Below are 12096 nucleotides of genomic sequence, written 5' to 3' on the forward strand. Positions count from 1 at the left end.
ACGTGTGCTCTTCCGATCTGCCTCCTAGAAAAAAAACATGACCGAAATTCCTGCAAAACCTTATATTTTCATCTGAACATTTTGTTGTATCAATAATTATAAATTATAGAAGAAATTGTTGAAACCATCAATAATTAAAGATTATAAGAGAAATTTGACTGGATTGATTAAAATGGGATACCCTATACTATACCCTATACCCTATACTACGGTTGTTCTTTATTTCTACTCAAATTAATTAATATACACCGAGTAGCTGTTTCTTACCTTTGCAATAAGGTCTAGGTAGAATATTCTGAAACGGCGCCGCATGCAGCAAGTCGCACACTTCTTCTTGCGACAGGGCTTGTTCCATCAGGAGACAAAACAGAATCGTATTGCCGAACTCGCGAAAATTATGAAACAATTCAGTCTTAGCGTCCGGATATTGCACAATGTCGTTCAACTGAGCGTGATAGTAGCCCAAAACGCCGGGGGATCCGTAATCGTATCGTGGCAGCTTGCAGACCTTCGGCATAGCTTCCATCAGAGTCTTCGTAAATTGATGCAGGCTTCCTTGGATCAAGGTCTTCACGATCTTCAGAAGTTCCTCCATTACCACAGCTATCCCTTGGTACCCGAGTAGCTTGCATATCGTACGGAAATGATGCGGACCGACGAATCCCGTGTATTGCCCGTACTGAGTGCTATAAGCCAGATTCAACTGCTTACTACCCCAGAGATAGTGATGCGACATTTGCGGCGGTTTATCTCTGTGAACGGGCTGTACGAACTGCAGGCCGCGACACTTGACAAATCTGTCAAATAACACACGTTAATAGTATCAAATCGATAGTCCGGAAAAAATTATAATATATAGTGCTAATATATATGTATATTATAATATATATTTATATAATTATAATGTATATATATATTATATATTTATATAATTATAATATGTAGTGCTAATATATATATATATATATTTTTTATGTAACATTATATTATACCTGTTTGTAGCGGCGTTGTAACAATAATTTGGCAAAAAGTCGTAATTCAGTTCCCAGAATACGTGAAGGGTGATTCTTCCGTACGGCGCTAGAACATTGTGATTCGCTTCTCTGAACATGGCATCGTACTCGTCTAACGCGAGCCACTTACATAGAAGCTTGTGCGTGAGGCGATTGACTTGCAGCAATCCGTCTAGCTCCTGCCGGATATCAAACGTCGATTAATAGATGCTCTATTTGGCATAACAATTGTAAACACGCGCGAGTGCGAAGGCTTACCACGACTCCAGTTATGTCGCCGGACTCGAACTTGCTGATGGCCAGATCCAATGATTTTTGCATGTCCGCGTTAATGCGCTGCGTTATAAGTTTATTCAAGTCGATACTTCTTCCCAGCAGCTGAACGTGCCTCTGCTTCAGCAACGTTTCGTATCTATTGGCGCGGGGATACGGAAGTAGATACGCCCCGAGAGCGACGCATTCGACTCTGAAACGTTTGTCGAGCAGGATGCTGGCCGCCAGCTGCTTGTAATGCGCGAAAATCTGTTCGCTGAGCTTGTAAACGAACTGATCAAAGCACAGATTCACCTCGGCCTCCACCTCGTCGTACAGAAATTGTTTGCGGAATATCGTCAATGCGTATAAGGCGCTATCGTTATATAAATCCAGAGGATACAAAACGTACCTGTTGAAATTAAGTAAGTAGCAATCATGCATCGAGGAATGACTACATAATACTATAGGAAACATATATTATAGAAAACATAATATGCTATAGAAAACATTATGCATTCTAATTTATAAGAAGCACTGCTGTTTTATTATTAACGATTTTACTCATATAAGAACTTACTCCATCATTGACGGTTCCTTGCTTCTCAATATGTGATCGGTCAATATCCATGGCATAGACATTTCAATGGGAAACTGAAATATTTTACCGATTAAACGTTTGGATATAAAAATACGACGAATCGTATTTCTATGTGTGCATCTTTTGCAACGTGAAATGAAGTGCCTTGAGAGAGAAAGAAAGACTGACAATAGGCCTGTTCTTCATAGCTGAACTGGCTGAACTGGCTAATTCAGAGTTTATCTTTTTTCTTCCAATGTAGAAAGAGAAAGATAAAACTGTGAACTAGTGTCGCAATTCAACTATAAAGAACAGGCCTAATGAGTTTTTGAACTTTACAGTTTCCGGCATTTCGGACGTGGCATCATTTATCTATCGGGCGCGGCAGCAAACGGGGAAATACCTGAATGCGTTTCTCCATGGTGATTAGGTCGCTGCACTCCTCGTTATGCTGATGACGTACTTGGCATTTCTAGTCATGATTGCAGAACAAAATTACAGAAACGGCTATTTTCATAACAGTAACTTTCGGTATACAAGCAAGAGCGGAAAGTTAAATCTTTAAAATTTATATCCATTAAATGGTGAATTCTACGATCTTTGCGCACTCAAATCAAATGGATACGACTGTACGCGGCTATTGATTTCTTTTTCTAAATAATCAAAAAATTACACGATATGGAGGTTTCAAAATTACGCTGAGTTTAAATTTAAAAAAAAAAAAAGGAAGTTAACGTTATTCACCTGTATTTTCCTACCCATTGTCATTTCCAAATAAAATTCTCTGTACCACAGTTGCGACAGGTCGCAACAATTTTGTAGAGATTCTGCAATAAAAAAAAAAGGATAGTAAATTGTTAAGAGGAAGCAAAAAATAATTGTGAACCTGAAAACCGTAGTCGAGTTACTTACCGCTGAAATTCAGAAGATAACCCCAGTAAAAACTAGTTTTATGGAACTGATCAATTTGAACGAGATACTGGCCATCGATGTCTTTTCTCAGAGTGCGTTTGCCACCGCTTTTGTCGGCTATCAACGACTCCAACATGGTTCGCACCATGTACAATTGCGTGGAAGACGGACCTGTTTCGTTTCATCATAATTAATTTGTAAAGTCGATAGCAACATAAAGGTAAGGAATGATATTTATCATATCAATGAAAGACTAACCAACGTTTCTTCGCGGTACTTTAATCCCGAATCCATTGTCTGGATCCTTCTTGCCTTTTAGAGCGGGATCTCCGAGTGGCTCCACTCCGAAATGCCAATCCGCACAGGTTTCTCTAACGGAGACGATTATACTGAAAGGAAAAGATGAAAGAAATAATATAGCAGATTATTCTTTTAATTTTAACTATCGAGCAATTTTTCTACAAACTTCGCATACACATGTAACACACATGTGTCACGCGTAAGGGAAATCTAAAATTCATGCCGTGGCTAATATAGTTTGTGCTGCTAACCTCCGAATCAAATCCTTTTTATTTTTGATCGTTTTCCTCAAGGGTTCGCGCAACGCAAGCTGCACAAAGTCCTGCAACTCGGCGTATATATTCCTACGTATCGCGTCAATAAAAACAGTCTCCATACGTGCCATCAACACCTGCAGTCCCTTAATCATCGCTATAACTTCTATAAGGGCAAACTTCTCTTCGTCGGAATAGTTGTAGCGCGTAGCCTATATAAAAGAGATGATATTAATATAATTTTCGTGTTCCGAATTAAGAAACGTGAAGACAGTGGTGTAAAGCACTGAGAGATACTAATAGAATAACGATCGTATACCCTTTCGTATTCCTCGGCCTCTTGCGGGCATTCTTTGTTCATGTGATGGTCAGTGGGATGCAGCAGCTTCCAACTGTACAGCTCGGTCACTACGCTGGTCCACTGCGAGAGCAATTGTAACCCACGTAATGCCAGTTCCGCGGTGTCCCGATTTTCCGTGTCGCTTCGGCACTCCTTGTACGTCGTGGTGACTTCGTTACTGTATCTGTTAATATGAAACGTCGTTATTATCAAACTAACGATACAAGGTCGAGGTGAAAGAGAGTGAACAAGACATATATATACCTCGCCAATTCGCTGATGTACTTCACATGATCCTCTCTGATCTGCGGAAGATGCACCATGAGATCGGCTTGCGGACTCATACTGTTTGACGACGCGGACAGCGGCCACTTTGACGCGTCGAAGTGCTTCGAGCGTTTGATGTAATTGAACGGCGCGATTTGCATGTCCCCGAACAACGGCACCACCTCCAAGTTCTTAAAGATCCGGTCGATTCTGTCCAACTTCAATTTTTTCTTTTGGTCGAGCTTATTGATGTTACACAGCTCGCTGTCCATCAGGAACAAGCCGAAGCCCATCACTTTGACCAACATGTGCTTCTCGTTGGGCGTGAGATACATCTTGGTTTCAAACATATGAACACAGATATTGACCACGTCCGCGAGCAGTTCTTCATATCCCGTGATCTTCTCGAGATTTTCCTTGACCGTATCGCGGATCTTGTTCTGCGTCGCCAGAAACATCGAGAGATTCTGGGATTCTTGTAGCGTCTGAGAGTCCGACATCACCTTCAGGAACTGTGCCGCTCTAAAAGATTAAGCGAAACGTACTTGAGAATGAGAGCAGATAAAAAGATACAAATCCAATTTTAATTTTGTATTGTTCATTAAAAAAAAAAATCTTGTTCATAAATCACCTTCTATACGTGGAATAGTCGTTCTTCACGCTGGATTTCATGTTCTTCAATTCGTCCAATACAGCGAACATGTTGATGAATTTTCCTAGGGTCAGCAAGTATGCCTCGGACACAAAATCTTTTCTCTTCTCGTGATGGCACAGTCGTTTAACTTCCGCCGAAAATCGCTCGATCGCTTTTCTCTGAAACACAAGTACACATAAATACATGTGTACGAAATATGCAGACAAAACCGAACTTATCGAATTATCTCAATCTTCATTTGATTCAACTAACAGAATTGATTAAAACAACACTTTCAACTGTATAATTCATTAAACTTAAATTCTTTTTTTAATCTTTAAATTCTTTAAATTTAACTAAACTAAACTCTTTAAATAGTCTTTAAAGTCTTTAAATTCTTTTTTTCATACATCAAACGATAAAAAAGAATATCTCTATCAATATATTATTAACTGATTAAGGTAAATACAGTTTGGTCAAAGTTACTATGTTATGAAGTTACTATTGCAACAACATGAAGCAGTTCAAACTCACTTGAAAATACATGAAGTTCAGCAACTTGTTCACTTCGGGTGCCAACACCTCGACCGTCTTCTCGTAGATTTCCACTCGGTTCGGCTGCTCGTTCGATTTCGGCTGCGGAATCGCGCGCGAGCAGCATCTCCAGGTGTACAGCATGACCGCATGCTCCAAGCCTTCCTCCAGCAGCTCGTTCTAGATTTTTCAAACGAGAAATTATCCTTCCGGTGTAACGTCGAGTTGAATACACACATCGGAGTTATCACAGGCATATGGGACAAACTTACCAAACTCGCGTGCACGGTCGCCTCCTCTATATACTTGGCGATACCCGTCACGAAGCCGTTTCTGTCCTCGAAATTCGTGTCGAAGTTCGCCTGATACACGACGGAGCATGGCTGGGCCTCTATGCAGGGTTGCTCGTCCGGCAGCGTGAACTCGTCGAGCACGTCGACGTTCGACAGAGCGTCGCCCAGGGTGACCTTGTCGGTGGTCATCGCGCCGACCTCCACCGTGCAGCCGTTCTCCTCCCGGGAGACAAGGTGCGGCGAAAACTTGGGAGGTTAAGTGCGCTCCGCAAAAGGCAGGGTGTATGGCACCTCCACGAGCGAGATATTTACATACTTTGCGCACGCATCACGATACGATCTCGTGATCGTCGGGAATCTCTGCCGTCGGCGGAATCACGAGCGAGAACGTGGAACGTCGGCGAGGATGAAGGCACCGAGTGTCAGACCATCGAGAGACATCTCGAGATACGAGCGAGCGTTCCCACGAAGCACCGTTGGGGCATTAAAGCTCGCTCTTGCCCCGCGCGATGATCCCCGATCTCATCAACGCACCGCTAACCACTTCCTGTCCTCGTTTCCCGAACGTCAAAAATCAGCAGCATAACACACGGACGAGTGCAAGTCCAGCGAGCCAGGACAGGGGCCAGAGGAGGGGGCATATCGGAGGCATCGTTGCTGCGCGAGCGACGATATCGAATGATCGATTCAAGGGATGGGCAAAAGTCGATCGATTAATCGACGCTTTTCGAATTCAAAATGCAAATTTCAGCCGCGAAATAATTGCCGCGATCGATTGGAGGTCAAGTAGTTATTAATTGTTCGATAGCGAGTAAAGTCGCTGAAATTTTTCAGTTTTTAGCAAATATTGAACGCCAGCAAGATACTATTTGACATGAGCATTACATTTTTCGCATGATAAAAAAAAATAATATTCTCAAAAGCTGCTGCGCCCAAGAAGATAGAATTAAGAACCTTAGAAGGAGTCCGTTTGGATCCCAAAAGAATTTTTAAACTATAAATAATGCTTCTGAGTTAGAAGATGACATTTTCGGCTCGGGACTATATATCCATATCTATAGATTAGTACTATTCACTTTCACTTTCTGGAAATGATAGGCTAGCTAATATGCAAGTAAATATATGATATTTATATATGATATGTTCTTGCGCATATTTTTGGCTACATCCAAATTAGAGACTGGCCTTTTATTCATCCATTTTTGGACAGTGTAATTCAAATAAAATAAATACTATTTTATTTGTTTTAATACGCACGCGTTATCCCAACAAAACTTAGTTTCACGGATAATATTATTTGTAATTTTATAATGACTCTTTTTATTTCTATTATTTTTATATTTTATCTAATAATATTGTGTTTCGCAATCAAAATCAGGAAAATTTCTAAAATTTGTATAGGAATATTCTATGAAATGAAAAAAATTTTAATTACTTTATTTATTAGCAGACTGTGGCAAATAATGTTTAAAAGAAATAATACAATCGTTAAAATCAAATGCATTTGCAAAGGTGGCACAGAGAATTAAAAAAAAAGAAAAGATAATCACACTACTTATATTACTAATTAATTTAGTAAAAAGAAACCGAGTTAGGCAAATTAATATTTTTAAATTAAAATAAGTTTATAAATAAAATAACCAATAAAATATACATATATGTGCATAAATATTGTTAAGGGGAGTATTCTAGTGTGAACGTCCGTTTTTAAGATGATTTTTGAGAATCAATTTTATAAAAACGGTTAAACCTGTAAATGTAATGTTTTGTTTTTACATTTATACATATTTTGAAGTAACATCTCAAATTCTTTTAATGCTAAGTCAGTTTTAATGCGAAGAAGTCATGTTGAGCAGCTTTTTCCTCTCTCCTAGCAATCCTTATCTCTTCAGAGTCATATAAGATGCCCGCTCGTCAGCACATTTAATGCGTCTCTGATATCTGCGTAGATTTTAGCGTTCTGACCGATTTTTAATCCCATTTCCATTAAATTTTCTTCCTTTCGGCATTGCCTTACGCTTCTGACCACCTCGTTTATCTTTTTTATTCATTTTTACGTCAACAACTCACGTCTATTTCGTTCAGAGCTCGAGAGTATACTGACCCATGGTGGAAGGGATAGCAATTACTGACCTCTTGTAATGGAAATTTTGAATGAAATTTCAGAAAGGGGAACACACAAAGAATCGTCCCGAGCTATATATAGCACCATTTGGCTAACAATAAGTAAAGAAATACTACCTGACACGCAAAAAATCCGTCTACCATATGGGAATCTCGATCGGGCGATCGATGAGCCGCATAGACGTGCACGGGGGCTACGTTCTTTAAACCTTTACAACTCGGTCAATTTGACGAATTTCATCTCAATATTTTAAAGACACATTTTCAAGATCCTAAACTATAAGAATATGCAAAAAAAATCGATTTTTTTGACCGGTCACACTAGAATACACCTTTAAATGTAAAATAGCGGAAATTAAAACCTGCGCGTTGCTATGCGTAAATTCGTCTTATTTACGAGCATATCATGTCTACTTCTCGTCATAAGGGCCATCGCACACAAAAAAACTTAAGCAGTAAAACGTAGGCAGTAAAGAAATCAACGTACTGGATTTACTACTGCTTACGTTATAATCTTACATTCTCGATTGCGATTGGTCGATTCGCTTACTGGTTACGACTGTTATCCCTTCCACCATGTTACTCTAAACCTGATTATAGTCGTAGCGTCAGTCAGTTACTAGCTGCTGAGATACACAAATATAAAGTTCGTTTAGGGTCCGCTTGGACCTCTGATCGGTCAGCGTCAATTTCATGGTAATAAGTCTATTTCGTTTTCTTTGTTAAAACTAATATGTTTTGTGTGTAATTACATAATTTAAAGATTTTGAGTCTTATAAATTAATTTATGGTTCTCGAATTTTTTTGGGTAACCCTCGTAAAAAAGAACTATTAGTGCAGTGATAATGCTGGTACAGCAGTGACACTACTACATTTCAGGGCTGCGTTCCAAAATTTATTCAGATAACCAAAACTCTATAGTTAACCGTGACATAAACTATATAGAGTTTTGGTTACCCGAGTAAGTTTTGGAACACAATCCTGTACTATTTTTACTATAGTAGTTCTTTTTTACTAGTGCAGTAAAAACACTAGGGAAAATTAATCGAATAGTTATATACTGCTTTGAACGTAATATTTTTGTATGCAGCAATATGATAGAACCTCCGTAGATCGTCGAGCTCGTGAAAAGACATCAAAACCTTAATAAAGCAACTGATCTATTTATATCTATCGATATCTTCACGTTAGACAATTGAAGCAATTGAAGACATCTGGATATTGAACCTACAGGCAAATTTATAAAACGCGTTTTTTGCTCTAGGTCAAACAATCGGAAAAGCCGTGTGACTTGTTTATCGAAAGACCGGTTTGTGAAAACCACAGAGTTTTTAAGCACATGAAACAAACGTTTAAGGTTTATTTACAAGTTCTATACTTATACTTACATGTATTTTTATAGGTATTTTTAAAAAATATTCTTAGAAAGATGTAAAAAAATGTATAGCAATTTTTCATTGTCTTTTTCCCATTTTTCAATTTATGATATTTCGATATTTATATAGCACAATAATTATACTTTTTAAGAGATCGCAACAGTGAATTTTTTTCTCATAGTCTAATATATGTCTTCTTTAAAACCGCGTTTGAAATTTTGGAATTGGTTAAGTAGAAAAAAAGTTAACTATTTTTGTATAAAAAATGTTATTTTTCGGTACCTTTTTTGTTTAAACCAGTTTTATTTATCAACTTCCAGTTAAGGAAATTGAATTCAATAAACGTCATTCTCTTTCTTATTAAAAGACAAAGAAATCAATCTATTTTTTAATCTTTCATGCAATCCACATATAAAATATTTTACGCTATGATAAAGAATGGGGTCTTTTTGATTCCTTTCATCAGTTAGAAGGCAAAAAAAAAAGATGAATTGCTTATGAAAGCCGACGGGTGTTGATGTGTGAAATTCTTAATGTTACAATATTCAACCACACACGATCTGTCGCACACTTTGTCGGTCTTGAAACACGTACAGCTCTTTGTATGAAGCCGGAACCTTGTAAACTAATTAAATTGATGAACAATTTAATATATTTTGATGCTAATATGCATCTATATAAGATTCCCCTTCCCCCAATTCTGTAAAGAAATTTATTGCGAAAAATAACACTTTAGCCGGTAATTAAACCCGGATCTTCAGTTTGCCGGACGGGCGTCCTACCATTCGACCACTGAAGTATGTAATGTATTTAATTAGTTACATGGTTCCGGCTTCATACAAATTAGCTGTGTTTCAAGACTGACAAATCGTGTGGCGCGCGCAGATCGTGTGTGATTGGATATTGTAACAATAAGAATTTCACGCACCAACACCTGTGTCGGCTCTTATAGGCAATTATTTCACTATATTTGATTAATAATTAAGTGCAAAGTTTCTTTTCCATTTTAACAACGCTTGTTCTCGCCAATCGTCGCGGTCACAAATAATACAAATACACCTGTAGATAAAGAAACGTCAATTTTATTACAAAATGGAAACATCAGAGGTAACTAAAGAAGAAAAATTTTATAGTCTATTTAAATGCATCGCATGTGTTCGCATTTCATAAAATTATATAAATACCATGCAAACATATAATATGCAAATACGATCAACTAACACGAAGTATCAAGAAAAAAAGAGTTTTTATATGACTTCTAATATATTTTCAGAATGCCACAATCTATGTATGCGACATATGTAAAAAGGAATGTCTATTTGATACTATTATGCAACATCCTTCTCTTCATGGATGTGACGGAATATTTATTTTTATCAAATCTAATTATTTTTACCCAGTGACAGGTAAGAAAATAAAATGTTAACAATTTAATACCACATTAGAAATCATTTTAATTAATCTGGTATACTTATGAAACAAAACAGATATTGTCGTAAAAAAAAAAAATCAAGAAAATCAGAATTTTGATACAAGTATTAAGGAAATTGACAAAGAAAATATTGCCGTAAATAATGATAAAACAGATGTTGAGACCGTAGAAAAAGAAAATAAAGAACATCAGAGTTGTGATCCAAGTATTAAGGAAATTGATAAAGAAAGTATTGACATAAATAATGATAACAGTGCTGCAACTGCATCGATAGAGGAAACTTCAATAGCTGCCGTGCAAGAGCGTCCTGCCTTATGGGACAAAAATCTTTTACTATTACAATGCATACTAGCAATCAAAAAGAAACTATGGCAAGAAATTGAGGATCTTATCAATACTGACAAAGAAAAAAGTATTGATTAAATTATTTTAAATTTGTAACCATGAGAATTTAAAAAATTAATTGTGAACTTTGTTTCAGAGGAATACACTATCGCAGCTTTAAAAATAAAATGGATAAGATTATGTGATTCATATCAAAATATTTTAATAAGAGAAATATCTACAAAAAGAAAATCATGGCAATTTATAAAGTATATGTTTGATGATGAGAATGATCATCCAACAGAGTCTGAGGAAGGAAATATTGTTGAACTGAGCTCTTCTTTTTCTTACACAAAAACTCTTGTCAGTAAATTTCTTAAAATAAATTTCTTAAAATATCTTCTGTAAATTTTTTCTCTTTTTTCTTAATTTCCAATATGAGAAAAGAAAGAAAACATTTTTAAATCTTTGTCCGCTGTTCAATATTATACTCGTATATGTTTCATTTTTTCTATCATATTTCATATCTATTTTAGGATACGGAATTTGAACAGGAAAATGACAGTAATAAAGAAGATAATGGCAGTGTCTCCATTGATGAATCTTTATGTTCAAATAGTGATGAGCATGTTAAGAAGGAAATTACAATTTCAGAGTGTAAGAAACTTTGCAGCGTATGTAAATTAAAAACATTAAATCTGAATTAAAAACATTAATCTTCCTTCATTACATTTACACCCGCATTTAAATCTTGAAATGGTATTTGTGTTTTACAGTTAGCTGCTCAACTAACCACTAAATTTGATATTCAAACTTTGGAAAAATTAATTTCCCTTATTGAGCCAAATGTTGCTCTCATGCAGCATAATTCCAGATCTGAGAACAAACTAATGTTCTTTAATGATATGTTTCTTGTCAAAAATCCGGCTTTGGTAAGTACAATATTTCATATTGTGTCACATGTGTTTTGCATTTTTTTAATAACAAAATATGCATATACAAACTTCTATTACTGTATTGCTGTGTTGCTAATCATGTTATTATATAATATTAAAGCCTAACGTTTTTATTTGTAGGGAACTGCTTTGAATAAGGCTAAATCCATATATTGTCTACAAGAAAAATATATTGAAGCAGAAAATGCAACGTCTGCTACAGCGGCTAGCCGCAGGCTCTTAGATGGAGTTTTTACTCCTGAAGCCTTATCTGTATGCTCCCTATCAGGAATGCCACCTCGAAGTAAAGGGAAATTAGCATACGCAGACAAATCCTTGATTAAACCATGTCTTTGTCCTAACGCGGTAACCGCTATCATAGGTAAGTTTCTATCAAATCTTTGAATAGACTAACATATCCTTAACTTTCTTGACTTATCAATTTAGTTTAAATAGGCAAATTGTCATATTTTTTTAATACATATCTTAAATTACCTTTCTTTTAGATAAAGCTTTGCAATTTCAA

The 12096-nt window shown here is 36.7% G+C and overlaps 3 protein-coding genes across 3 annotated transcripts in view; 2 read left to right on the forward strand and 1 right to left on the reverse strand.

The window, feature by feature from the left end:
* The window catches only part of LOC105450408 (cytoplasmic FMR1-interacting protein), an 8570-nt gene extending 2575 nt beyond the window's left edge, over positions 1 to 5995 (reverse strand). Inside the window, exons 1-14 of the mRNA XM_011690219.1 lie at positions 5359 to 5995; positions 5087 to 5266; positions 4550 to 4731; positions 3916 to 4440; positions 3631 to 3835; positions 3309 to 3523; positions 3016 to 3146; positions 2758 to 2928; positions 2590 to 2672; positions 2249 to 2317; positions 1846 to 1919; positions 1272 to 1677; positions 993 to 1192; positions 268 to 797 (exon numbers count right to left, since the gene is read on the reverse strand). Coding sequence (XP_011688521.1) covers positions 268 to 797; positions 993 to 1192; positions 1272 to 1677; positions 1846 to 1919; positions 2249 to 2317; positions 2590 to 2672; positions 2758 to 2928; positions 3016 to 3146; positions 3309 to 3523; positions 3631 to 3835; positions 3916 to 4440; positions 4550 to 4731; positions 5087 to 5266; positions 5359 to 5568 — 3181 coding nt within the window. The 5' untranslated portion in view covers positions 5569 to 5995. The remainder of the gene's footprint in view (positions 1 to 267; positions 798 to 992; positions 1193 to 1271; positions 1678 to 1845; positions 1920 to 2248; positions 2318 to 2589; positions 2673 to 2757; positions 2929 to 3015; positions 3147 to 3308; positions 3524 to 3630; positions 3836 to 3915; positions 4441 to 4549; positions 4732 to 5086; positions 5267 to 5358) is intronic.
* Positions 5996 to 9800: 3805 nt separating this feature from the next.
* On the forward strand, positions 9801 to 10916 carry LOC105450480. Its single transcript, XM_011690332.1, has 5 exons — positions 9801 to 9986; positions 10153 to 10285; positions 10367 to 10723; positions 10793 to 10837; positions 10906 to 10916. Exons 1-5 carry the CDS (start codon positions 9972 to 9974, stop codon positions 10914 to 10916), a joined length of 561 nt encoding a protein of 186 aa, XP_011688634.1. The 5' UTR covers positions 9801 to 9971.
* LOC105450481 (mitochondrial import receptor subunit TOM70-like) overlaps positions 10913 to 12096 on the forward strand; it is a 7293-nt gene continuing 6109 nt past the window's right edge. The window contains exons 1-4 of the mRNA XM_011690333.1: positions 10913 to 10998; positions 11172 to 11292; positions 11412 to 11567; positions 11712 to 11952. Of these exons, the coding sequence (XP_011688635.1) occupies positions 11194 to 11292; positions 11412 to 11567; positions 11712 to 11952 (496 nt within the window). The 5' untranslated portion in view covers positions 10913 to 10998; positions 11172 to 11193. The remainder of the gene's footprint in view (positions 10999 to 11171; positions 11293 to 11411; positions 11568 to 11711; positions 11953 to 12096) is intronic.

The sequence above is a fragment of the Wasmannia auropunctata genome, unplaced genomic scaffold (assembly GCF_000956235.1).
Source record: "Wasmannia auropunctata unplaced genomic scaffold, wasmannia.A_1.0 LD336061.1, whole genome shotgun sequence".
NCBI classification, from domain to species: domain Eukaryota; kingdom Metazoa; phylum Arthropoda; class Insecta; order Hymenoptera; family Formicidae; genus Wasmannia; species Wasmannia auropunctata.

Bases quoted from the DNA above. Each gene is read 5' to 3' on its own strand.
- LOC105450480 (XM_011690332.1), top strand. The intron at 10,286-10,366 runs GTAAGAAAATAA...GAAACAAAACAG, and splicing joins TTATTTTTACCCAGTGACAG to ATATTGTCGTAAAAAAAAAA. The intron at 10,724-10,792 runs GTATTGATTAAA...ACTTTGTTTCAG, and splicing joins CAATACTGACAAAGAAAAAA to AGGAATACACTATCGCAGCT.